The sequence below is a fragment of the Ctenocephalides felis genome, unplaced genomic scaffold (genome assembly GCF_003426905.1).
Source record: "Ctenocephalides felis isolate EL2017-DRISC unplaced genomic scaffold, ASM342690v1 CF-g0.4_SCAFFOLD_01604, whole genome shotgun sequence".
NCBI classification, from domain to species: Eukaryota; Metazoa; Arthropoda; class Insecta; order Siphonaptera; family Pulicidae; genus Ctenocephalides; species Ctenocephalides felis.
This window is the reverse complement of record NW_020537758.1, coordinates 54,866,062-54,893,972: the sequence shown is the minus strand read 5'-3', so window position 1 is coordinate 54,893,972 and position 27,911 is coordinate 54,866,062. Positions and strand designations below refer to the sequence as shown.

The following is a 27,911-nucleotide window of genomic DNA, read 5'->3' as shown; positions in this document are numbered from 1 at the left end:
ATTGTTATTTTATCAGTGATTTTGGAAATATATATATACTATATGCTACATTAATCACAAAGAAAAATCTAGTTCACTGAATTTAAAGATTGCAAATGAATAGGGAAAATAAAATGTAATGATAAAGTAAGTTTTCGCCGATAAACGGTGTGTATGCAAAAAATGCAACAAAATTATAAAGCAAAAATATGCAATATAAGCATATTGAATTTGCAAAGCAAAATCATAGTAGTAATATTAACATACACTACAGGGCCGGATTTAAAAATTTGGCGCCCTGAGGCACTGACAAAAATGCCACCCCATTCCTGATAATTTGATATGCACATGTCTAATGATCACTTTTGACCACCAAATGTTTCTATTTAATTTTTTTTCATTGGAACACCGAAACCGCTAGACCTGCCTCCCACAAAGTTAAGCAGTTCTTTATTTTGGCTATATGTACATGTATTTTTTTTAATGATATTAGACGTTTCGTTTCTCAAAACCTGAATTATCATGCTTGGCATTTTGGCCCGTATTTTCGAAACAGTTGGACTTGCCTTGGCCAATAACTAATCAGCACGTTATCGTTATCAATAGGAATCGAATCTTTCAAATAAAATATAATTTTAATAAATTTAATAAATAAAAGTTTTTTTTTTTAAATTCGAAATATAAAAGAAAGGTTTTTTAAATTCAATTTTTTTCATTTTTCAAAAAATTTTAAAGCTCTTTATGAAATGTTTTTTTCAGTAACTTAGAAGAGAAATTCAATAAGTTGTATTTATTACCTCCGAAAATAATCAGTTATCAATTGGACACATATACACATGCACACGCACACACACACATACAGAAAGTAAGCCAGATTTATTAGATCATCAAATTTAATAATGATGACCATATTTTTAAATGCAGCTATGCCAACGAGAAGATATTTTCAATTGAGGTTTATAATCCTTATAATCATGCTGTCTGATGTCTCGACATGACTGAGGCGGAAATCAAACCATCAAACCGGGGACTAGTTGGACTAGCCCACATCCGCACCGATTACGCCACCGCTGGGTCAATTAGTCATATGCTAGAAAATCAAAATAAAGCCCACTAATAAAAAATTCTCTTTTTTCACTAACCTGAGCAATCTCTGCCCCCGTTCGTAGTGCGGCGCCTGTTCCTTGATATGCAGCTTATGACCATCCGGCTGTCGTACTGCGAGCATGGCGTGCGCTCCGGGCGGCGGCGCGCGCTGCCTCACTCGGTACGTGCAAGTCAGGTTGCGCGGGTAAACGCCCGGATAGTTCGGCGACCTTATGCGGCATGGTCTGTGTGTAATATGAAAAAAAATTCAATTAACATATAATGAACTTTAAGATAACTGCTTGATTAGGTGAATAAATGGGCTGGATTTACATTAAGATGACTTCCGTCCTTGCATTCGTTATATATATATTCGTTAACAATGTCCAAATACACAATACAGAAAACATTGTAGTAATAACAAGCAATGCTACTATAATCTTACTATATATATATTTATATATATATATATATATATATATATATATATATATATATATATTAGGGTGGTCCTTAAAATGGTCATTTTCGAATTTCCTTGCTTCCAGGGGCGCAAATGGTTCGAAATTGATAAAAAACAATTCCCTGAAAGTTTTAACTCTTAATATTAACGTTTAAATAGAGCGCAATTCAATCAAACTTCGTATGGAAAGAGCATGGAAAAAAATTTGGAAATTTAAAAAAAAATGTTTCAGGTATAACTTAGCGACAAATGAATGAGTTTTATTCATTCATGTGTTCGCTAAATTACATCTAAAAGATATTTTTTAAATTTTTGATCAATTTTTTATCAATTTGAAACCATTTGAACCCCTGGGAACAAGGAATTTCGAAAATGACCATTTTAACGACCATCCTAATATATATAAATATACAGCAAATTGATATTAATAAACTATATACTTTGCTCCATATGTTCAAGTATCGCATTTAATTAATATAATTCGGAATAACACAGAACAGATAAGATTTAGTTTTATTATTACTTGATGAAATTTAGTAAGTTAGTAGAAATAACAAATTTTTAGTTCTCAAAAGTAAAGAGCAAAGTTAATAAAAAATGCTGCACGATTTGTAGATAGAACAATAATAATCTCTGATCTTCATTATATTATCTCATTATCCTTTGTCTCAAATGTCTCAAATTTTATTATTAATTTATCGAATCAAATATAGCTATCTATTTATGGATGCATTTTTATCCTAATAGAAATTTGCTCCTGATAATGAATTAGTACACACATTACAACATTTGTCACAATCGGCATTCAAGATATATAGCATTGTTATGTTTCTATATATTTTCTAGAAAATTGTTGTCAACTATATTACAATACATGATTTTATTATTAGGCAATATGGATTTTTGTAATAATAGTATGGGTTCATATCATTGTAAATTTACGAATATGAATCCCAAAAATTAAAAAAAATCATTCGAAGTTCTTTCTTGTAAATTTCTCTCAATTTTATTTACAAATTGTTTAAACTAATATATTAAAGTTTTTTTTTGTTTTCTTCGTTTGAAAGATATTGACTAGTTAATTTGACAAATAACATAGAATTTTAAAAGAAAAACCTAGTGGTTCACCTTTTATCAATGTACTAAATTATATCTTGATTAAATTTTGGTGCTAATATACTATAGAATTTATCCAAATATTATAATCTCAGAACTGTACTAATATCTTAAAACTTGAACCATAATCTTCTGGAAATCTTACGTAATTTTATATTCAACGTATAAACTGAGTGCACTTTATAAGTGCGCCATAACTTTGTCTTTGGTGCTATATATACAAGTTATTTTATGCAATATGTAAAAAATAAGAATATTACGCAATACTTAGCTTCATAAATTATGAAAATAAAAAATACAAAATATTCATGAACGTTACATTGTAACACCAGCATTTTCTCCATGTTATATTATTATCGTTAAATCGATGCTGATTTTCATTTGGTCTACGTAGGATTTTATTTAAACAATTTGTAACTTGTAATTCATTTTGAAATATCGATTAAATTTTATTGCAATACAAAAAAACTAATAGATCCGTACAATTTTTTTAAAAAATTTAATATTATGAATTAATATGAAGTAATAAACGCAAAGAATTTATTCACATTATTTGAAATTTAAATTGCTAACTAGCTGCGTCTATAAAAGTATCATTTATTAAAGTACTTTTTGCAATAAATATAATAGCAAATCAAAAAATTTAAGAATATTGTTCGCGCAAAAGTATTTACAATCGGTCCTTCGAAAAGCAAAATTCAATTCAAGCAACACCCTAAAAAACAAATATTAAATAATTAATTATCATTTTAAGCTATGATTAATTAATTATTATTAGATAATTACAAATATGAGACATTACATTATACTATTATATGTAGAATGATAAATATATTAATATTTTTATATATCATGCATTTATAAAATAAATATAATAATCAACACATTTTTATTAATCAAAGTCCAAATTTTCAGGAGTGTCAATACAAATAAAATTAAGAATTATTAATTTGATTTTAAGTAAATTTAAATTTCTGGAACTGTCAACTGTCGAAGTAAATGAACTCTATTGGTTAAATTTGATCTTTTAATTTCTGGGATATCTTGTTGCTTTTTAGTAATAATAATTTCTAAATTACATTTATCTTGTTCATAATATAACATACCATCATCATTTGAGTTCAAATTTTATGTGAATTTATATTTTGACGTTTCTCATCTTATTAATATTAATTTTTTAGGTCATTATCACTATTTTATTTATGTTTATAAATTCTAGAATAGTTTATCAAAATTTGAATAGCCTGATATATAAAATACCTGAATCTTTTTATGCTTAAGGACGGATTTACGTATTTATATGTATAATAAATATTTGTTTAGATACTGGACACTTATTGTTTATCATCTAGCTAGCACAACAGTTATCCATTTAATACATGCGATCACTGCACCTTCTATACTAAAAATTTTCTATAGTTATTCGAAATAAAATGATTCAATTTTAAATGAAAGTTTATATTCACCTTATGTCGCAATCGTGCAGTTCTCTCGAACAGTAAGTGCCCGGAACCAATTCGCCGGTCCAAGCTCCACCTTCGTTGCGAAGTCGTATGTCATCCTTACGCAACAACTTGTAAGATAACTTTAGATCAAAGTTATATCCGACGCCCTGAATTTGAAATATTGTATGAGCGAAAGCCACAGATAAAATACTGTTACTGATATAAGATATTGCTGCGACATACACAGCTTATGATAATTGAGACCATTCTATTTTTAACTAAAAAGCAAGTGTTGATTTTACAAATACTATATTATATTTATATTAATATGCATTATATATTTTATTCTTTATGATTTTGCGTTTCGAGTTTCGAAGGTTTATTTGCGTGTTTTTTCAACTATATATATTAGGGAAGATTGGGTACGGTTGTAACAGGGTACGACAGTGACAGTCACAACTGCTAAACTATACTGATTTTAAGATAGGGTCCAAAGGGAGAAACATGAAGTATGTTTGTTTAAACAACTTTCCATCATCGCATTGAGTCAGCGCCCTGTCTTTTGTTCGATTTCTGTTATTATTAACAGATACTTGTATACAGGGTAGATCATTTTGTTTGTTACTTTGTCGTAAGTTGAGCAATAGCTATCTTAGCTAAGAAATATTTTTCGACTCTGATACTGCTCTTTTTTTCAGAAAATCAATCAATATACACGACCTCAACTTTTGAAGATGCTCTAAACGAAGACTTAATATCAAGTTTCATAAAATCAAGACAAAATTATTTTAGCATTTCTTAATTTGTATTTTATTTACTGAAAATTGTGAATTGTATATCTAATACATCTAATACATTTAATAGAAGTTAATTGTAAGCAATTAATTGTAAGCAATTAGTTAAGCAACATGTATATGCCACACAAATGTATGTGTTGTGACATGTATTTTTGACCTTTTTGAGTGAAATCTAAACATATACAATCTAACATAACTAAGACAAACTACGCAAGATAAAGGAGAAGGCAAATTCAATACAAGAAAACAAAAGATTTCACAAATATTTCTTGTTTAAAAAATTATAATAGTTATAAATAGTTATTTTATATTCATAAACTTTGTAAATGATTATGTTGTGATGTGTTCCATATTTTTGACAATAAAATTAGGCGAATGTTCAAATCACCATTTATTTTTTTTTTCTCCCAGCAAACTAGAAAATACATAGTACTCAGTACCCTATTCAAATATCTTATATTGGTAAACATAGATAATAACACAATTTATAATTATAATCAAATAAACTTAAAAAAATTAGTATTTATTATGGTATATAAAGTAAATTTAAAAATATTCTGAAATGAAAGAATTAATTTAAAATATTTCATTTTCTGTAGTGATACTGTTAAATATTCTAAAATAACTAAAGTGTGGTTAAGTCTTGTGTAGACATAACATCTACAAATATCCTCCAAAAAAATCGAGTGTTTTTAACAAAAAAAAATTATTAGTGATATGAATATATAAATTATTACAGAATAAACCTGATGATGTAACGTATTTAGTTCCGAAACGTCGTTATTAAACATCTTCAAAAACAAATTGTTTTTTATGGAAAAGAAACAATCAATATATATATATATATATATATATATATATATATATATATTAGGGTGGTCCTTAAAATGGTCATTTTCGAATTTTCTTGCTCCCAGGGGCTCAAATGGTTCCAAATTGATAAAAAACAATTCTCTGAAAGTTTTAGCTCCTAATATTAACGTTTAGATAGAGCGCAATTCAATCAAACTTCGTAAGAAAGGAGCATGGCAAAAATTTCGAAAATTAAAAAAAAATGTTTTAGGTATAACTTAGCGACAAATGAATGAGTTTTATTCATTCATTTGTTCGCCAAATTACATCTAAAAACATTTTTAAAATTTTTGAAAAAATTTCCATGCTATTTCCATACAAAACTTTGATTGAATTGCGCTCTATCTAAACGTTAATATTAAGTGCTAAAACTTTAAGAGAATTGTTTTTTATCTATTTGGAACCATCTGAGCCCCTGGGAGCAAGGAAATTCGAAAATGACCATTTTAAGGACCACCCTAATATATATATATATATATATATATATATATATATATATACATTTTTCAAAAATAAACGTTATTAAATACATAAGGCATTAAAAATATATTAAAATTATATTTATGCATGAGCTATTCAAAACTATTAACCCATTACACGACCAACCAATTATTTCCAGAGAAATAAACTTAATTATTGGTTTCAAACCTAACAAAAGCTCAGTTACAAATAAATTAAATTTGTTTCGCTTAATATCAATGATATTTATATTTATGTATCATGAAATTTGATATCCAACAAAATTTACCACATTTGCAATGTATGTTGAACGATTTCCCGAGCTTAAATGATAAAATTACGCATTGGGATCATAAATTAAATGTACATGAAAATTATTTGTATGTAGCACGGAAAATACATGTATGTAAATTTGAAACTGTCATGAAATATTGTTTCCTAACTGATATTTCTGTTAGGTAATTCAATTACTGTACTGACCCTAAAATTGTACTTTGCCAATGTTAATATATTTGGACAAAAAAGTGACAAAATTAATGCTTTGAAAGTTTTAAATTGAAAGTTCATATATGAATATTATTTATGCTGGTTTTAAATTAACGCCATTGGTTAGCTGAATTTAATTAAATAAAAATCAAGTCCTTGAAGCAATTAAAATTTCCTTTATTTGTTTAAAATATTTCTACGGTGAATTGTAATTAGGTTTAGTAGTTCACGGTAATCTCAATTCGACTTAAAATTTTAATTAACAAAAGTTCCTATACTGACCATAAATGAAATTACTATATTCTTCTTCATATATCGTTATTTGACTTTTAATTTTAAGTTTAAAATAAAATAATCAAATTATATTAATGGCAACAAAACATGAACGTATGTTGAATGACCAGCCAATAAATATAGTGTAAATTAATCATACCAAAGTTATTTATTGTAAATACAGTAAAAAAAATAAAACAAATTAATGAATAAAATTCATAGCTGTTTGAAGTTTTATCTATTACAACATGTACTGCCGAAAATCCAATTTAAATTTAGGAAGTATTAGTAGCTATGAACACTATCATGATTCAAACAATATTGATATAAAATTCATTTTTATTATCTTTTTACACTGAAAAAATAAATCAAACAAATTCAAAAAAAAAATGCATATTTATCTACACATCCATAACATATAAATACAAATAAAACTAATAAACTAATAACTATCATTTTTTTTCAATTAGTAATATAATATTGAGATGTATATCATTTTTAAATTTGAAAACAAAATTACAAAATTTCTATTAATAATTGGATTAAATATTCTGCTCATAATCAGATAAGGGGGCTAAATCTCGGATAAAATTAGTGATGGCTCCGACTGAAACGAGTCATAATTCTCGTAAATTATTGTGATCAAAATCTTTGTTAAAAATATAATTTGCTATCAAAGAATATATTATAAAAATAATTAAAAATGGTTCAATTTTGAATATGGTTAAAATATATTTTCAAATTAATGTACAATATTATATAGCCAAACACTTTAATATTACTAAAGCATATAGAAAAATATTTGGAATCTTGGGCCTATTAAAATTGGGTTTTTTATTTTATAAACAAATTCGCTTTCGACGTTCTGTCTAATAAACAAATGCAAAGAAAACAATAATCTGTGCAGAAGTTGAATAGCTCGATTTTTGAATGATTCAATTAAAATTGAATTATATGAGTAACTCGAATGAGTCTATTGAATTCGGATTTTTTTTTATTTATTTATCTTTATTGGCTTCGCTTAATCGAGCATTTAGACACATACAACATATTTCAATTTCAATACAATCTTCAGGTTCATACTATTTTCCCTATATAATTTTTATTTATACTTTCTATTTTATATTCTATACTATTCTATATACTCTTAAACGTGACTTCATTCTTCTTCTTTCTTTACAAAAAAAAGTTACAATAATATTCAATAACATTGTGGCATAATATTGTGAAGTTATAAATAAGTAGGAAAGATTGGGTACGCTTGCAACCCTTTTTTTTGATCAGCCATAATTTTATTAATTTACCAGTTTGCTGAGAGAAAAGTAAAAATAAATGATAATTTGAACATTTGGTAACATGGAAATACTAAAATAGTGACCTTAATAAAGCTTATGAATAAATGTAACAATATATAACACAACATATTTTTTCAAACAAAGTTAACAATATTTCGTTGCAAAATTTTTTTTTGTATATATTGAATTTTTGTTTTTCTTTTCTTTTATATCTTGTCTTACTTATGTTAGATTTTTCATCTGTTTAACCCTTTCGACTCGGATGCCGCCGCCGAGTGGAAAGGGTTAAATCACCCGAAAAGGACAAGAAATACATGTCACAACTGTACTCCAAAATTTTGTTTCTTTAAAAGCAATGGTCTACAGATCATGTTAATGTAAGGTCTACAGATAATGTTAATGTAAGGCACTGACTGAAAGCAATAATGGGAAGTTGTTGGAACGATCATACTTCATCTTTCTCCTATTATTAAATAACTGGACTGGAGATAAATATAAAATACTCCAAAACTATAAAGAATAAAAGTAATAAATGAAAAACATAAATCTACCTGTTGGGCTAGTCTGTCCAAACGCAATGTCACGTTGACTGACGGCGTCTCGCTATAGTACACCGTGTACCCCCAAGCTGCGCCGCACCATCGGCCCCCGGACTCGGGTCGTCCCTCTTCGGCGACTGACATGTGGCCGTCTGGGCAGCCGTCTGCTCCCAGACCGGCAAAACGGCCAACGGTAAACGTGTCAAATGTCAACTGTGAAATGAAGAATAAACATCCATTAATCATATCCAGGTAACTGAAACTGTTTGCACAGCCCAAAATTAGATTGAAATTTATAAAATATTTTCTATGTAGTAATTGTGAGGCAAGTTATTAACCAGAATATTTGTTACCATGGTTCCGGTTAATTCTGGAATTGTTTGTTTATACATTATTATTAAATATCGATACATAACTTACTAATACATTTAAAATGTTTTTATTCATATTCAATTTTACTAATTATCAAAGTAGTTTTATTCAATTATTATTTTATTTATTTGTCACTTATTTCTCGAAATGGTGAACACACAAAAACTATTTTTCAATTCAATTATTACTCTTCTTATAATATTGTACAAAATACGACTTTAAGTGACATGAAATAGATAATCTCACAACTTCCGACTTTTTACGAATATGCTATATTTATTATAACTTTAGCTATTCATTTAACCGTATACTATCAATATTTTCTATAATAGTATTTTTTAGATAGATTTATTTAGCAATTAGAAAAATTACAATATTTATATAAGCTAAAGTGAGGATTAAATGAATGTTTTTTTTTTTTTTTTTTTTTTTTTTAACATTATCCAACAGCAATCAGAACATATTGTTGTTCTATGGCTGTTTGGTTCAATATTAACTCAAATAGAGTTGCACTTGAGTATAATAGTTGGCATGGTAGATAACCCTCCAATGAGGATTACTAGACACTTAGAGAAGATCTGCTGGTTGTTTCTTCTTGAGTCTTCTGGGTTGAGAGTCCAACAGCAGCGGTTGTATGATGGAATTTACGTGGTTATGTAGCCGGGCAAAGTGAGATATGCTTCTTTTACTGATCACTTCTTGAACTGTTTCCATATGGAGGTCATTATGCAAGATTTCGTTGGATACATACCAAGGCGCGCTTGTGATAAGTCTTAAATTTTTTTATTGTTGTCTCTGTAAGGCCTTGATTCTGGTTTTGCTGGCGCATCCCCAAAGCTCGACTCCATAGGTCCATATAGGTTTAATGGAAGATTTGTAAATAAGAAGTTTGTTGTACAGCGACAGCTTGGAGTGATGTCCTATTAACCAATACAGTGACCTGACTTTGCTTCGTATCTCTTTTATTTTTTGGTTTATATGTTGTATCCAGTTTAGTTTATGGTCCAAATGAATACCGAGATATTTGATGTTGGAGACCTCTGGTATAGCCTTGTTATTCATGCTGACAGGAGGGCATTTACCCTTTTTCAGCGTGAAGGTTATATGGCACGACTTGCTTTCATTAATTTTTACTCTCCATTTTTTGGACCAAAGTTCAATTGAGTCTAGATGCTCTTGGAGTATCTTGCTGGCTACAATAGGATTATAGTCGGTAGCCATTATAACAGTGTCGTCAGCAAAAGTTCCTGTAAGGGTGCCGTTGCAAGTCGGAATATCATGGGTATAAATGATATACAAAATAGGCCCCAGAGCACTTCCCTGGGGGACCCCGGCTTCAATTTTCCGAAACGTCGATACCTGCCTGCCTACTTTTGTTCGAAAAGTTCTGTCCGATAAATAGGATTTGAAGAATTCATAGTAATCAGGCATAATTTTGTTGATTTTGATTGGGAGACCATGGTGCCAGACTCTGTCGAACGCGTGGCTCACATCGAGAAGAGCTGCGGTGCAGTATTCTCCTTTCTCAAACGATTTGTAGATTTTGTCTACCACACGATGGCACTGCTGGATCGTTGAGTGCATTGGACGAAATCCAAACTGATGTGTAGGAAATATCTCATATTTAGTCGTGATATCCGACAAAATCATTTTTTCAAATAGCTTGGCAATGGTGGACAAGAGACTTATTGGTCTGTATGAATCTGGTAATTCTGGATTTTTGCCTGGTTTTAGAATTAATATAATTTCCGATTGCTTAAGCAATGTAGGCCAGTACTTCAGTCTGTAGATGGCGTTGATAATGTATGTTAGTAAAACGTGTCCTTTTCTTGGCAGCTCTTTCAGCATTTTAGGTGTTATTAGATCGATGCCAGGGGATTTCCTATTTTGCAGCGCCCGGGTGTGAGAAAATACTTGAGCTGGAGTGAATTTTGGAATACGTAATTCTGCGCTACAATCTGTTGGAGTTCTGGCTATTACAACTGTATTATTGTCCATGGAAATATTTGGCTGGAAAACTGTTTCCAAGTGATCCGCAAAACAAACTGCCTTTTCAGAATCGGTACGAGCCCAAGTAGGTTCGTTGGGAGTATTGATTTTTAGTGGGCTATTGATTGAGTGCTGTTTGTTATTGGTTTTTACGGCACGCCAGATTGAATTGTCTTTTCTATTGAGATTGGTGATGTATTGGTCAAAACACGAGTTATTGTGTTCAAGCAATTTTCTTCTCAACTTGTTATTCAGATTGTTAAAAACAGTTTTATCCTTTGGATCGTGAGATTTTTGCCAAAGACGTCGAGCTTTGCGTTTTTCGGCAATTAATCGTTTAATTTCAATACTTAATGGTTGATCGTCCTTCGGCTTTGATGGTGGTGTTGAGAGTTTTGCAGCGTCTTGTAGTACATGTATTAGATGATTTAGAGAATCATCAATGTCGTTCGGTGATTTCAAACAAATCTTCAAGTCCAATCTTTCAGAAATATTATTTCTGTAACGTTCCCAATTTGTCCTCGAGTTGTGTAAAAAAGTTTCAGGAAAACTTACTGCGCAGGAGCAGCTCAGAGTTATTATCAAAGGCGAGTGATCCGATGACAAGTCGTAGGTTGAAATTATCGATATGTTAGAGAGATTTAATCCTTTTGTGATGGCAAAATCAAGCAGGTCTGGGTGTTTGTGGGGGTCACTGGGCCAATATGTGGGTGACCATGGAGACACGACGGCAAGTTTCTTAGAGGTGATTGCTTTTTCGAGTTCACGACTTTTAGGCGTAGTTAATCTTGAACCCCAGAGTGTGTTCTTACAATTGAAGTCACCTCCAACTAGAAATCTGGGACCCACCGTGTTGAAGAATGCTTGAAACTGATCAGATTTGATGGTATGTCTGGGTGGGCAGTAAACTGAAGAAACCATAATGTCGAATGGTACTACGTTCACTAGTAATGTGGTGGCCTGTAAATAATTAGCATCGTATTTGTTTAGTTCTTGATGGCGTATATTTGACTTTATTAAAACTGCGCTTCCTGCATGACTGGTTCCATCAGGATGTGGCGTGTAGTAGGTCCTGTAGTTAGGAATGTTGAATGTAGCACCATATGACAAGTGCGATTCACTTATTAACAGTATGTCGATTTTATGCTCGATAAGAAAGTGAGTAATTTCGCGTCTGTGTTGGCAGATGCCATTGGCATTCCATATAGCAATTTTTAATAAATTAGCCATTATTTATTTAGTTTACTTACCACAAGGGATAACATATTCATAATCATTGTATTTTGTTGCATCATTTGTTTTATTACGTCCTTTAGGTCGTTGATTACGGATGTGATTGCTGAAACTTCTTGATTTACATGATTTTGTGTTTTTAGGACCTGTGAGTAGCTCAAGTGATCAGATGTTTGATTGGTGTAGGAAATTCGTTCCCGGTTTTTAGTAATGTTTGGCTGCGAATGGTTCTGATGCTGGGAGAACGAATTCGTTGAGTTTTTGTTGTGTTTCGGAAAAAATGGGCAACCCTTATAGTTGGCGGGATGCTCGTCGCCGCAAAGGAAGCAGCAGGCTGGAGTGTCCTTTGGTTTTTTACATGCAGAAGTAGGATGATCATCACCACATTTTAAACATGCATAAGGGCGGTTGCAATATGTCCTAGTATGTCCCCAGAGCTGGCACCTATGGCACTGGATGACGTCCTTGGTTCGTCTTGGCGGTTCAAAAAACACTATTTGGTTCATTAGCTTGTCAATTTTGTAAATCGCCGAATTGTTACTATTTGGTTCTAGATCCACAAAAAATATATTTAACGGTTTTTTTGTAATGCGTTGTTTCAAGTTTGTAATGCTTCTCACTGTATGTCCGTATTTCTCGATGGCTGTTTTGATTTCGTTTATATCAGTTGTATAATGTATATATTTGAGCACCACTCTAAATGCACGCTCGCTGCTTATTTGATAGGTGTGGAATATAATGTTGTTATTTTTCATAAACTTGACGGCATTTCTATAAACGTCTGCGTCAGTGACGTTAATTTTAACCATATCATTAGGCAGTGTTTTCGTGACAAATTGACCCGGTTGTAAAGCGGCACTAATTGTTTGCATCATATCGGCAAAATCATTGACATTGTATATATAAATTGGGGGCGGTTTTACGGTTGCAGCGGTCTGACTGTTTGTTGTGTTTGTATTATTATTACCGTTAGCGGTGTTACTTGGCGTTTCGTTTGATAATACACTAAATTTGTTGGTCAATTCCAGAGGATTGATTTTTGTACCACACACTTTACGCTTTTTAGCACTGCACGGAACTGTCTGCCACTTGTGTATATTTGCCGGCACTGTATTTGTCACTGGGTTAGCACTGCTAGAACACGGCTGCTCGATTGAGTTGTTAATATTGATATTATTTGGAGATGTTGTTATTTCACTTTGATTTTCATTGTAATTACAAAACATATCACTATCATCATCAATTGAGTTCAATATGTTCATAGCCGACGCAATTGTTGTTCCAAGTGATGAACAGTTAGTGTTTATATTTATGTCAGGCGGTCGGCCGGGGCGATCGCCTACGTTCGACGCCATTGTCCGTATGACTCACTCACTCAGGTATACAATAATTTGTTTTGATTGATGTGCACTGGTCGGTGTCCCGAACAGAACTGATTAAATGAATGTTGAAATAAAATAGGATCCATTGATCTATCTTACAATATATTGCTTGAAATGGTATTTTTAATGGTTGTTATATAATATGTTATCTAGAGGCCATTTTCTCTTTAATCCTGAGTTTTAGTCAGTATCATCTCTAAGCTCTAGCCCGTAGGTCCATATGGGTTTGATTCTTTATATAATAGTAGTTTAATTTCCATGGATAATTTGAATTGTTTGCTCAATGAACAATGCATCTTCATGATTTTTAGTAGAAATTAAAAATATTATTTATTAACAGGCGTTTTTCAATAAACGTCTTGATAGAACACAAAAATGATTGCCATAGATACTCTTCCGCAGGTCGAAGAAAAAAGAGAACTGTGCAGGTCCGTCATTTTTTGATATGTAATATAAAATTGTTCTATCACAAAATTTCGGTTTGGGTTACTATTATCGACTAACTTTAAATTTCAAATATCGTATTTCATTTCAAATTCATCAATTTTTGATAATGTGTAACAATCTTTGTGATTGCTAAATTGTATAATTGGTTATCTTCATTGTAAAAGACGTAAAAAAATCACACCAGATGTTAGTTGATACATAATCTGAATTCAAATAAATAAAATTGAATGGAATATATAGTTTGTAAAATGTGAGCATATGTGAAATTACACTATATCTTTGTATTATGATAGTAATTGTAGTATACGTTGAGATTTATGATAAAAATGTATATTACAAGAGACATTATATATTTTATTTGTGTTGGTTACAATTTGTGTTGATGTATGAAAAGAAATACTTAGAAACAAGTATATTTTCTTCAAAATGAGTGAAAACTCAATTATCAGAGTATTATTGCCGTTTTTTAACGTTTTTACTTGCATTGTCAGATGTTACTATTAGCCCAAACACGGGGTAAGTTGTAACACCGCTCTTTTTCTAGAAGTTAATTTGTAAGTTGTAAAATAATGAAGAACGGCTGTGGAATTATTTGCACTTCGTTTGGTAGAGGATTTCAGCAACCATCCATCTTTATTTCAAAGAAATATAATCAGTTGATCTCAAGATGTAATGAATTAATAAAAATTGTTACAACAATCTTCTAGCTTCCCTACAAGTAGATTTGACTTTTTGCAAAAAAAAAAAAAAAACACTAAATCATGACTCAATAAGCAATTATTTATTACAATTCCTTAAAGTACATATAAAAATGTTTCAATTTGGCCAAATTACTGACCTATTTCTATGTCTGAAACCACATATGCAACATAAAAAGATGCAAATTAAATCGGCAGTTAAGTACTACTAATAAGTAGTATATGCACATAAAACATAAAAAGTATGCCAATATATATTACGATAACTTGCAGTTACAGAGAGTATTAACAAAATATATTTTATTTTTAATATTACCACTATAAGGCATCGCAATTACTTTTATATATTACTTTGTCTGTCGAATTGAACGAAATATCTCAAAAGCAACGAGCGTAATTTGATTCCATTTTCATTTTTATGAAAGATAGAAAAACATAGAAAAAATGCTTAAAATTAAAAGCTAGCGGTAGTGTAATTATATTAATTTACAACCTCAACTTAACGTTCCTTTGACGCGAGGTGCATCCATAGTGCACGTAGCCGCCTTGCATCCGAACAGTTTTTGTATATGCGATGCGCAACTAATTGAATACATAATATTTTTAATTACCATTTGAACGGGTCGTGGCGTCTGAGAGAGACTTTAGCAGCAATTTAATTAAATGCGATAAATTGCGAATTTTCTTCTTCCTTTCATATACCCACGAATATACAGATGTACGTATAATACAGAGAAGCGAATTCGCTCGGTAACTTTCTGATGAGTTGCAAAAGATTAAAGAGACGACACGCGGCTGAGATACGTTTGCGGTCGCCTCTAGTAAAGCAACCGCAGATAAACAACGAGCTAGTAAATATTTTCATAAGGAATTCATATCATAGAATAATTCCCGAACCCATTTGAAACAAAAGAACAGAAGGAGATTATATAGATAGATATATTTACATAACTAATATTTTAGTTCAATAATTCAATGAGTAATGCTCAACGAGTATGTATTCAAATTCGAATATAGCAAAATGTTGAAAATTATTTTAAATTGGCCATTAGCAAATTCTACACCCTAAAGCAATATTATTATGCATTACTAAACTATCATTATCAAATATTCGTATGTTTTTAATATTCACGTTATACAAAAGTCCATATAATTATTATTAGTTTCATCAATTAACTAATTGCTTGCAATCTCAGATTCATCATTACTAGGCTTGCAACGAACAGTATATTCGGCATAATGCCGAATACCAAATATTTGGCAACTATCAGCGGGTAAAAAAGTCCACCACTAATATCTTAAAACCAAGAAATGTTAGGAATGCTTAATAATAATATTTAAAAATAAAGATCAAAATATGCATAACCAGCCATCACCTAGATTTTTACGACGTCGGTATCAGAAGATACTTTATTTGGTCGTTGTTTTTTTGGCTGTGTGCACTGTTGTTTAGTTCACGAGACCTTATTATAATACTTTAGTAAACGTTATTTAATTGTTTCATAAGATGTATTGTTATTAAAGTAAAACTTATTTAAGCGCGACTAGGGTGTAAATCCTTACAAATGCAATGGAAATGCGTTACGGCAGGTAAGATAAAATAAGAGTCGAGTGCCAATGATTCGTCATTCGCTCTCGATGATATCATTTCTATATGGGTCGATTGTGATTAGTCGTCGTGTATGTGAATAGAGATCTGTCGTTGAATGCGTACCAGAATCAACGTTGTATGTGTACCGATATCAACAAGGAAATCGGCATAGATAAATAAACATTTCAAAGTTACATCGTAGTACAAATGTTGATTTAATAAAAAAATTCCTGAATCAGAAGAATATTTTACCCTTTCCTTAATATTTTACCCTGTTTCTTAGAAATTATTTTTATATTATTTGTAGTTTCTATAAATCTTTGAATTTATTGAAATGGCAAATATTTTTCAGGCAAGACTGATACTACAGCTGTTCAAAGAATGAGATTATATCGCAAAAAAGTAAAAAAAATACAAGTAGTCAATGGATGCATGTCAATTTTAAGTACATGAAGTTCTTCAAACACTTAAATTTCATTATGAGTGAAGTTGCAAAAACAATATTTGTTTAGGCGTTGTTTAACATAATTCGCTGTGTGAACAAATATTATAGAAGTTATTAATCAGCAATTACTTCATTTTTCTAATGAAGGTTCATTTCTAAATGCCAATTACAATGAAAAACCGATCATGTCATATTTAAAGTATGACTTTAATAACATGATTGTTTTTAAATTACATGTTTTTAATGCTATTATCAATATATAATTTATAATTTATCATTATATAAATGTGTATAATTGTTGATACTAATAAATATATGCATCACGAGTGTCACTGATAAACATTATTCAAAAATGTTCTATAATGTAATTATTTGACTTAAATGCCATCTTATATAGTAGCAAATAAGTTTTACTTCAATCGCGTGTGAACCTTACGCGCACTTTTTTAAGTTCGCGTGTGAACCTTACGAGCACTTTTTTAAGTTAGCGTGTACCCATCAAATTTGTATTTTGCATTGATTGGGTAAAATCTGTTTTTTTGTTTTAATTCACGTAATGCTTATATAGAAAGCAACCAAGTTGCCTCTTAGTTGTAACATATTAACTTCATATTTTTATGCACCAATACCCATGAAACGCTTGGGATTGAAATTGAGAAACATGATCTTGAGTGCAGGCTGATATCATAATGCTTGATACCAAGTTCGCTGAGTTTTGGATCGAAACCGAGAAAAGAGATTGCTAGACCACGGACTTTACCTCTACTCCATGGCTAGCTCCATTTCTTTAAAAACATTATAAAACTTATTGACAACATATTAATGGAAGCAAGCTTGAACTTCATTCATATCACTTATTATTAGTGCTTTTAAATAAGTTTATATATTTTTCTCAATGTTGCGATCATATTATTTTGATCTCAATTACCGCATCATTCCTACACAATTTGAACAAAATATTTGGGGACCACCCAATATCAATTTGTACCGGTCTGAATCAGCATTGGTTTTAGATGTACTAACATAAATCAATAAGGCCATGACATCCCAAAATTTATAACCGGTCAAATATTGTGATACGTTTTCTATATTGGTAAAGCTTAAATGACGTCGGGGTCACCAATTTAGTAATTAAAGAATTTATTTAAGAATCAACAAAAAAGAAATTGTTTCAATACATTATTAATTGAATTAGATTTAGATGGTAGCTTTTTAACTTTGATAAATTGATTTCAATTATCTCACAATAAATAAATAAATAAAAAATTATTTACCGACCCTATGCCTAAGTGCCTTCCAACCCGCGAACGCCGCCCATTGATTAAACTCTCGAACCGCGTCGTTAAAGCGCTCTGTCTGTTTCGTGCGATTCAATGACGATAATGTACAGGAATATAGCCGCGAAGAAATAGAAGAGTTTTCTTTTCATCATCTCCTACCCGGAGAAGTTCACACTAATCTAATTGATATCACGGTCTGTCGATTCAATATTCCATCAGACATAAATATTGATACAGAAATCTTGAGAAGGACTTTATTGAAAATCTGCCATAAGAATTAAGTGCTAATTACATTTTTTTCAGATGCTACGTGTATTGAATATATAACCAATATGACGGGTTTTTATTGTATCGTAAATAGGAAATTTAATTGCTTTCTACAACGACATATTTTTCAATTTACATATAGTTATTATGAATCGCACTTTTTAAAAGATATTTTATTAGTTTATTAATGCTACAAAAGAAAAACTGTGCTAAAAAGATAAAAAGAAATCCCTACCCTATATATAGAAACGATAGATTCGAATATTTCAGTCAAGTTCTGAAATTTATCCTACATAGTTCTTTGAGATACAAAGCTATACATGTATAAATGTATTTTCTACATTTCTACGCAAATTTTTTGACGTATAAGATGAAATGTCTGTAACATTCACTGTAATTACAATTACATAAAATCGTTGATATTTACCGAATCTTGATTTATTTTTTTATGTAATAATTATCACAAAAATTTCATTGATGAAGATTTTTTTCATTTTTCACGAATGTGCTTCCGGTACGACTAAGGCGCCTACTTGCCTTATAATTAGTCATACCATCTATAGCAGTAATTTCCAACGTGGGGCGCACTCTCCACAGGAAGGCAGTTTTTGAATTCAGGGAGGCAAATTGAAAAATGATAGATCTATAACCCATTCGCTTTGGGTGATTTGAATGCAATGGTAGATATTTACACCAATATAAATATACATATAGAAGAAAGAATATTTATAAATTAAATCTATATAATGACCTTTCCATTCCGATACGACAACCCTTACATCATATGTTTCTTTATGTGCACGTGTAGCCTTACTTATTCCTAAACTTTACATTCTGAGTTATACGCCTTATATCATACTATTTATTAAATAGTTTATTAAATATTAATTAATGTATATACTAGCTGTATATAGTAAAGTTAATAAACGGGAAGAAATCAATTTATTAGTTCACGTGTAATTAACGCGAGTTCTTATTTTTAATATTTTAATTTTAATTTTATTCTTAAATCTGTATATATATATTATTATATATAATTTAATTAGTATATATAATTACATTAAGCAGCGAATGCTAACAAGTTGTTCACAATTAGTTGTAAAATTAATTTGAATTTCAATTTATATAACATGTTTCACCTATAAAGTTTCGTTCACAATTTAATAGTGATTTCTAAAGGTCTAACTTTCATATTTATTAATCAAATCAAAATCATTTTTAAAGATCAAAAGTTTTATAACAGCGTTTTAAAAATGTTAAGGCGTTGCATGACCAATTTATAAACGCTGATCTGAAATATAAATGCATTTTATACATTTCTGTTAAAATTCTCCAACAGGGTTTAATTTGTTAAACAAAATAAGTAAATACATAAAGTAATAGTATACATACATTAGAAGCGTTATTTGAGCATTAATTTTTATCATATTCAATCTAGAATTTTTTTATCAACGCCACAATTATTAACTAATATAACCTCATAACCAAACCAAACAGTATATTTTTGAAAGATATTGATTTTCAATATCTTCTAATATTATAAATCTAAGATGAAAAACTAGAACTGAAGAAAATGTATTTATATTCATATGTATTACTATGATCTTTCTGATATTCTGTATCAAAGGGAACTATATGAAATCAGTTTCTTAAATTAACTGGAAAAATCTAATCTATCCTTTCAATATAGTGTGAATAGGTTTTTTCATATTTTAATGTAAAATATTTAATTTTTATTACTGATGCAAAAAACTAGTTGGTATTGGTATTTTGATTTGAGGCAAGTTACATGAACTTCCCGATATGTGTAAATAATCGATTTAAACAACAAATAAATTAATTTATGAGTGATTAAAACTATTCCGAGTGGATTTATTACATATAATTACACGTTAACTCTGAGTATTTTCTAAAAGCAAATTTTCAAAAATCAATAATTTTTTAATTGATCCGGTTTCCGTAGGGCTTTATTGGTTTAGTATGTTCATTAAGACCAATTACTCTATCGTTATACCAAGTAAATAGTCTAATTTTTATTTTAACAAACGTCGAAAAAAAACTACTCATTTTCTCAAACGTTGATGAATTTTTAAAATTAAACTACTTGTCGTAAGGCTGTAATATTTCAGTAAGTTCTATAAGACAAAATATATCGCCAAATAAAGTTCCATAAAAATCGGCTTCAATTTTTGTTTCAGCAGTTAATTACAAGAAAATTGGTCAGTAGATTTTCATCTAAAACTAATCAGTATTATTCCCAACTAATATCTTTCGAACAGTTTTTGATTTTTAAAAATCGATTAGGTAGAATGAGCTTAAACGTGGACGAAAAGTTTAACACTTTTTTCCAAATTACAAAGAAACGGCTTGGCCACTCTTCGTACAAAACTGAGAAATGATAATCCTCATCGAGATACATCAAATGGCTTTTAAATTTCTGAAATCGGTTAGGCGTTTTTGAGAAAACGTCGATAAAAGTTCTATTTTTGACAAATACCAGAAAGACCATACTACTTTTTGCAAACTTTGACCAATTTTTAAAGCTAAACGAGTTGTCGTAGGACTATAATATTTTAGTATGATCTAGAAGACTATGGTATCTACCGCCAAAAAAATAATCATAAAAATCGTCGAATTTTTTTTTTAACTTTATTGCAAGCAAACGGCCCGGCCGATCTCTACCAAAAACTAATAAGCACGTTTACCAATCAAAAGCTTTCGAACGGTTTTTGAATTTTCAAAATCAATTCAGAATTGCGGGCTAAAACGTAGACGAAAATTTTTTCACTTTTCTGCGATTTATAAAGAAACGGCTTGGCCGATCGTCGCACAAAACTGACAAATAATAGTACTCATCGAGATACATCGAATTGCTTTTAAACTTTAGAAATCGATCCTGCCGTTTTTGAGAAAACGTCGATTTACGGCAAAAAATCTGTTCACATGCATACTTTTTCCAATTTTGGTCTCATTCGATTCAGAACGGCTTGAAACGTCGAGAAAACATAAAATTAGCGAATCGGATTTTTTAATCAAAACATAAACTTCTCCTTCGGGAAGTTAAAAATTGTACATTCAGTAATAGTCTATTTATATTGAAAGGATAGATTAGATTTTTCCAGTTAATTTAAGAAACTGATTTCATATAGTTCCCTTTGATACAGAATATCAGAAAGATCATAGTAATACATATGAATATAAATACATTTTCTTCAGTTCTAGTTTTTCATCTTCCATTTACAAAAGTTTAACGAAAAGCACTATTATTAACAAATATAACCCCATACCCTAACCAAATCCCATCTTCGATTTACTTCTTCAATACACGCAATATTCAGATAAGGAATGTCTCTTTGAATATATTACTCCTGTGAGGATACACAGAGATATAAATCTGGCAAAGTACGCAATAGTAGCTGATATAAAGTACTAGAAGTCTAGTGAACGAGACCATCTACATCCGAGTCCTTCTTAGAACTATGGGAAAATGCGATAGCGGCTAATAGGGATGGCGAAAGAGAACCAGTAAGATCTGAAGCGAAGGCGCTTCCTGCACACAGTGCAGTTGCAGCGGAAAGTTTTACGCCAGCAGGAAGATAACGCCGGTTTCCGAGGAGACTCGTACACTGCAACGAAATACTTCAAACTACACACACCTTTATACAATTATATATTTATATATCTATATATGCATACTTATGTATTTGAATTAAACTAATGCACTTTAGGGGAGTGAGTATTACTATTTATATCGATATCGATATTTATATTGCTTGTCTTGCTACTACGTACGGTCATTATATTTTATTTGAATATTATATGGATTATTTGAAATACATTATTAGAACTCTCCGAAGGGAAAGGTAGTGTTTTTTTCTAGCGCCACTCCCCCCTTATTATTTTAACTGTTTCAACAGTTTATCATTAAAATTATAAGAAGATTTACGTTAGTTTATTAAATGCTTTTTAATAACTCTGGATTTAGTACCCAACAAATTAGATTTATGATATAAAAGCATTTAAATTTATTTAGAATACCGTGGCGATTCGCGGATTCTTCATAAGCACTACCAAACTACTTCTAAATTCTTTTTTTTGATCCAAACTTTTTAGGGCATCCAAACATTTCAGTAAGTTTATTATTGCTTAAAATAATATTTTTGAAAAATATTACTTATTTATTTTGCGATTTATTCTATTAAACAAATCATGGAAAGCAAAAAAATTCTAGCCTTTCATTATTAAACATAACACTGGTGCTATATGTTGGATTTTTTTATTTTGATTTTTCATTATTTAAAATATCCAAAATTGCGTCTTAAATATTACTAAGAAACTAGTGAAGAATGCAAAAGAATTATAGGTTTCTTGAATTATATTGAAAAAAAAAACTATATTGAAAATTTAATTTCCGAATCTCGTTTTGGCGCCCCCTAAGGCGTGCGCCCGCATTTTTTGCATGCATCGCATTCAAGGTAGGACCGGCCCTGTGTATATGTATATATGAGCCAATTTTTTATTCTTTAGTCGACATTTCCTCAGAGACGGATGCAGTTTGATAAGAACTCGCGTTTACCACTGTTTGCCAACAATCGTCAAAGTCATCTCTTTATGATTAGCAGGAAAGAGCAGAAGTTTTTGTACAAGTTTTAACCTCAAATCCTGAATCGGTTTTGTGAATTCAATAACTGTTCGAAAAATATAAAACTGTACGAAAGAGAATTGTGCTGATTTGTTCTTGGTGAATATCGGCCGAGCACTTTCCTTGATTTTTAACAGTAAATCCAAATGATGTAATTTGATTCTCGTTTTCTCAAAACCGGCTAGACCGATTTCAGATAGTTAAAAACCATAAAACTCGATAATGAGGAGGGTTTATTAGGTTCACGAAAATCTGAACCCATTTTGAAAATTGAAAAACCGTTTGCAAAATATCACTTGGAGATTGTAGTTCAGTTTTTGGTGAATAGCTACTGGGCCATTCCTTCGGAACTAAATATTGAAAAAATGTTGAATAACATCAAATGGAAATCGCTTTAATTATTTTATAGTGAAAGCAAATAGTTTGTTTTCGAAATAAAAAGCTGATTATTTACCCATTTCGCAAAATTCACGCAAAGATGGAATACCACTTATATCTAGTTAATATTAGCATGCAATTAAGAATTACAGTTTGAGATTTTTTCGAATTAAACGTTATTAAATGTGAAGGTAAAACCAAAATATTTCTGAATTGAATCATTGCATTGCGCTGCATTGGCTATGTCATATTTAATGATAAATGGCATCTATATAGTTGAGCAGTATTTTTTTTTATCTGTATGATAAAACTTACATTGGAACAAAAAAATCTAACTGATCTTCAAACTAAAATTACTAGTCTTACTAGTAACTTATTAGATACCATACTATTTAAGTATACCAATTTTGTATTAGAGTTGAGCGTGTAAAAAAGCCTACCACCGACATCCTAAAGACAAGAAAAGTTAAGAATTTTTTAACCAAGTACAGAAAAAAAGATTTATAACCAGTTATTACCTTGATTCTTACGTCGTTGCAATCAAAAGATAAACGGCAATGCTTGAAAATCCATAACGAAAGTATTTTCTATCGTTGTTATTTTATTATGGTTATGAGCATTGTTGTTTAGTTTACGAGCCCTTGATATAGTTTTGAAGTATACGTTATTTAATTGTTTTATAAGATGTGTGTGAGGTAAAAGGGACCAACTGAACTCTTACCTTAGCAAAGTAAAATCGCTATTTTATAAAATAAATTAGATAATTAGTTATTCGAACTCTACTGATGTTACTGGCGAAACTCCATAACAAGGTTATATTAAGTATTATACCTGTAAAAAATGTAACCATGAAATTTATATTTGGCATTGGTTGAATAATATAGATATTATTTCTTAAAGTCCCTTTAAAAAATAAGGCGTTAGACCTGTTTAATTAAATTGGATTAGCAGTCTTTCATCGCTGAACCTAATACTGAATACAAAAAAAAACAAACAATTTATTCACTATTTATGTTATTTTCAAGGTCTATATGTACCAACTTGTTACAACTTCTATATTGTGTTTGATTTTATTTTTCATACACCAGCGTTTTAGATCAGCCTCAATGTCCGGGTTCATTCCAGCACACTGAATTATGTCTTACTGTCTCTAATTTATTCAATTAAAATCGATGCATTTGTGCAAGTTTTGTCAGCCCTAATGCGGTTTATAGCTCTGCGATACACATTTCATATTTCATATTGCGCACTATTATTTTGCAGTCAGCGGCGCTTTCGCATTGCATAGAGCATTTCCATAGACGGTCAGTCAGCTGGATCGCAATACATAGCTTTGATGTAACACGTTTCCGTTCGCTGGGATTGGTTAAATGGTCTCATTTAAATGTAACGCATCGTTCAAAAGATTTTCTATGTTCGATGAAATGCGAACAAACTTATTACTATCATTCATATTTTGTAGATAAATGTTGCAGTCTTTACAAAGAAGGAAGTGTGGTTTAACCCTCCGTCGGTCGGCGTGGTCTGGCCAGACTTTTTTCGGCTTCAATTAAAAATAAAAAATACTTCTAGTAATCCTATCGACTTGAAATTTCTTGACTTTTCCTAAAATTTCATTAGCTGTCGATCAATGAAAAAATCATGACGAAAAAATGTACAGAAGGATAATTATAAGGATATTAACTCTTTTATACTTCGAACGGTCGGAAAGGTCTGTCCAGACCACCCATACATTTTGTATGAAAATACGCTTTTTGATATATGTAAACCAGTATTTTGTCTTTTTTCATGGTATTTTCTATTCAAACTGCGTTGTTTATATTCTTTGCTATGTGTTCTAAAATGAATGTTAGTATTTTCATGACGAGAGTTCCTTGAAAACCTACCAAACTTATTGGTAATCGCAAACACTGAGAATCGGATGAGTAATGCACACATTCATTTCAAAGGCGCCGAAAAAGAATAAATATTGTTTTTCATTGATTTAAAAGAGAAAAATTAACAAAAAAAGCAACGATTTTTTTATATTTCTTGATTTTTTTATATAATCGTTAATATATAAGACACCAAAAACTCATTTATCCCATATAAATGGATGTAAAATGAATGGTGGTCCAGCCAGACCTTTCCGACCGTTCGAAGGTGAAAAAATATCCGACCGACGGAGGATTAAAGTACTTGCACTTGATATGTAGTATTATATCATGTTATTTATACACTATAGTATTTTTTTGACAACAATTACTATCGTACAATTTTACATTATACTATTATTTAATAACTATCGTACAATTTTACATTATACTATTATTTAATAACTTATTGTTATTGTAATCATCTAAAAATCTAAAATAACTAGTGGGGTGCATGGCATCGTGCCTTAAGGCAAATTAATAGAACTTCCAAGCTGTCAAAAATGCCGACGACATTTGTTTGAAGCATATAAATAAACTTCAAAAATAAAAATCTTGGTACGAGACCCTAAAAAATTTACACAAAATGTGTACACAATATTAAACTTTCTATAAAATATCTGATAATTTGATGTACATATGTCCAATAAACATTTTTGGCCGCTAAATGACACTTTTTTAACCTATTTTTATTGAGAGTCCATTGCCGCTGGACCTGCCTTCCCAAAAATTTCACTAGTTGTTCATTTCGTCAATACAATTTTTGAATTGTTAGTTTTTGAATTATTAGAATCGGCGCTCCATTCTCTCAAAAGTTGAGTTACCATTTTTGGCACTTTTTGTCCCGTATCTTTGGAACGGCTAGACCTGACATCGCCAAAAACTAATAAGTACGCCTGCTTATGAATATGAATCGAATGTTTTTTGAATTATTCAAATGGGTTAATCGGTGTTCCCGAATTCGTCGACGAAAATTTGTATCCGAACACACATACACACGCATACATCCATTTTTTCAAAGGTATGCCAAAATGTTCAGAAACCTATGAAACGTAAAGATATATAAAAATTTTCATTTTCGATTTTTTTGCGATTACTATAACTTGACCTACAGGAAGTTAAAAATGTTTGCATATCTTTACGTTTCAGCGGTTTCTGAACACCCTGGCATACATTAGAAAAAAGTGTATATGTATGGATTCAACTTTTAGTCGACGATTTTGGTCATACTCATCTACCGATTTGAATAAATTGGTGACACGACCCATAATTCCAAACTTTAATATTTTTTTAAAGCTTGTTCAAAAATTTTTGGATTTCAAAATCTGATGAAACAGTTCAAATGACTTCAGTGCAACAATTTTTGAGAAACGATCGACAAAATCAAATATTGTATCACATTCATATACACTCTCCAAAATTTGAATACAAAACTATTCAAAATCAAATGAAATAACATAAAGTTATCGAATTTCTCGCCGGAAACATAAACTAATACTTTTTGAAGAAGGTAATAAAGTAAAAAAAATGTAATTTATTTATAAATGGAATGCAAAGCTATACATAAAATAAAAATAAAAAAATTATCGTATGGTCATATAATCGGAACAGAAGCTTGTATAGTTAATTTCAATTACTATTACTAACTTTCAATGATACAAAAACTAATTTACAAGTCTATCTGATGCTGAATATTTTATATTGCCTTTGGCGTTAGATATGAGGATTAATTGGAAAATAAATAGGAAAATCTGCGAGGTCGTAGAACAACATGAAAGAAATGATTCTGTACATTTCTGTATCACACGAATCCAAAACACACAAAAATAAATTAATATAATTAACTACACAACTATAATATAATTATCTTAAATTACGAACTCATGACATAGTATATAATATATAGTATAAAATTAATATTACCTATAAAATTTGGGGTGAAATATTCACACATATTGCTTAATATAATCACAAAATTCATTTATATCTTTAGTATAATATTAATAGAAGGTTCTATTTTTATGAAAAAACCATATATTCTTCTGCATGTGTGCTTTTTGTGCTTTGTCTGTATAATAATGATAAAAGTACGGATTTAGAATGTGGGTATGGTACTTCTGAATACTCTGATGTTACATATAATATCCTTTCAATAATTCAGCAAGAAAGCTGACTGAAGCACGTACAGGCATAAACCATTTGATATATAAGCGAACAATCGAACAGGATTTCAAAGGACATTTAAAACTATATTCTCAGAGACTTTTGCAAATCGCCGAACAAATTGATTTTCCTTCTACGTATACCTTTTTTGCAAAATGTATAAGACTCATATAAACCTAAGACAGAATATAAGGTGTCTATGTTGATGGCAGGATAACAAATTGAGGTATAGATTTATTAATTATATTTGTCTGAACCGTGGTTATATAAATTCATTTAAAGTAATTATTAAAATAAATTTTCTTATGAAAATGCTTTATT

General features: G+C 30.3%; 1 protein-coding gene across 1 annotated transcript in view; it reads right to left on the bottom strand.

Annotated features, from left to right (window-relative positions):
- LOC113373953 overlaps positions 1-27,911 on the bottom strand; it is an 89,399-nt gene that overhangs the window by 39,561 nt on the left and 21,927 nt on the right. Inside the window, exons 3-5 of the mRNA XM_026614216.1 lie at positions 8,803-9,003; positions 4,111-4,256; positions 1,122-1,310 (exon numbers count right to left, since the gene is read on the bottom strand). Coding sequence (XP_026470001.1) covers positions 1,122-1,310; positions 4,111-4,256; positions 8,803-9,003 — 536 coding nt within the window. The remainder of the gene's footprint in view (positions 1-1,121; positions 1,311-4,110; positions 4,257-8,802; positions 9,004-27,911) is intronic.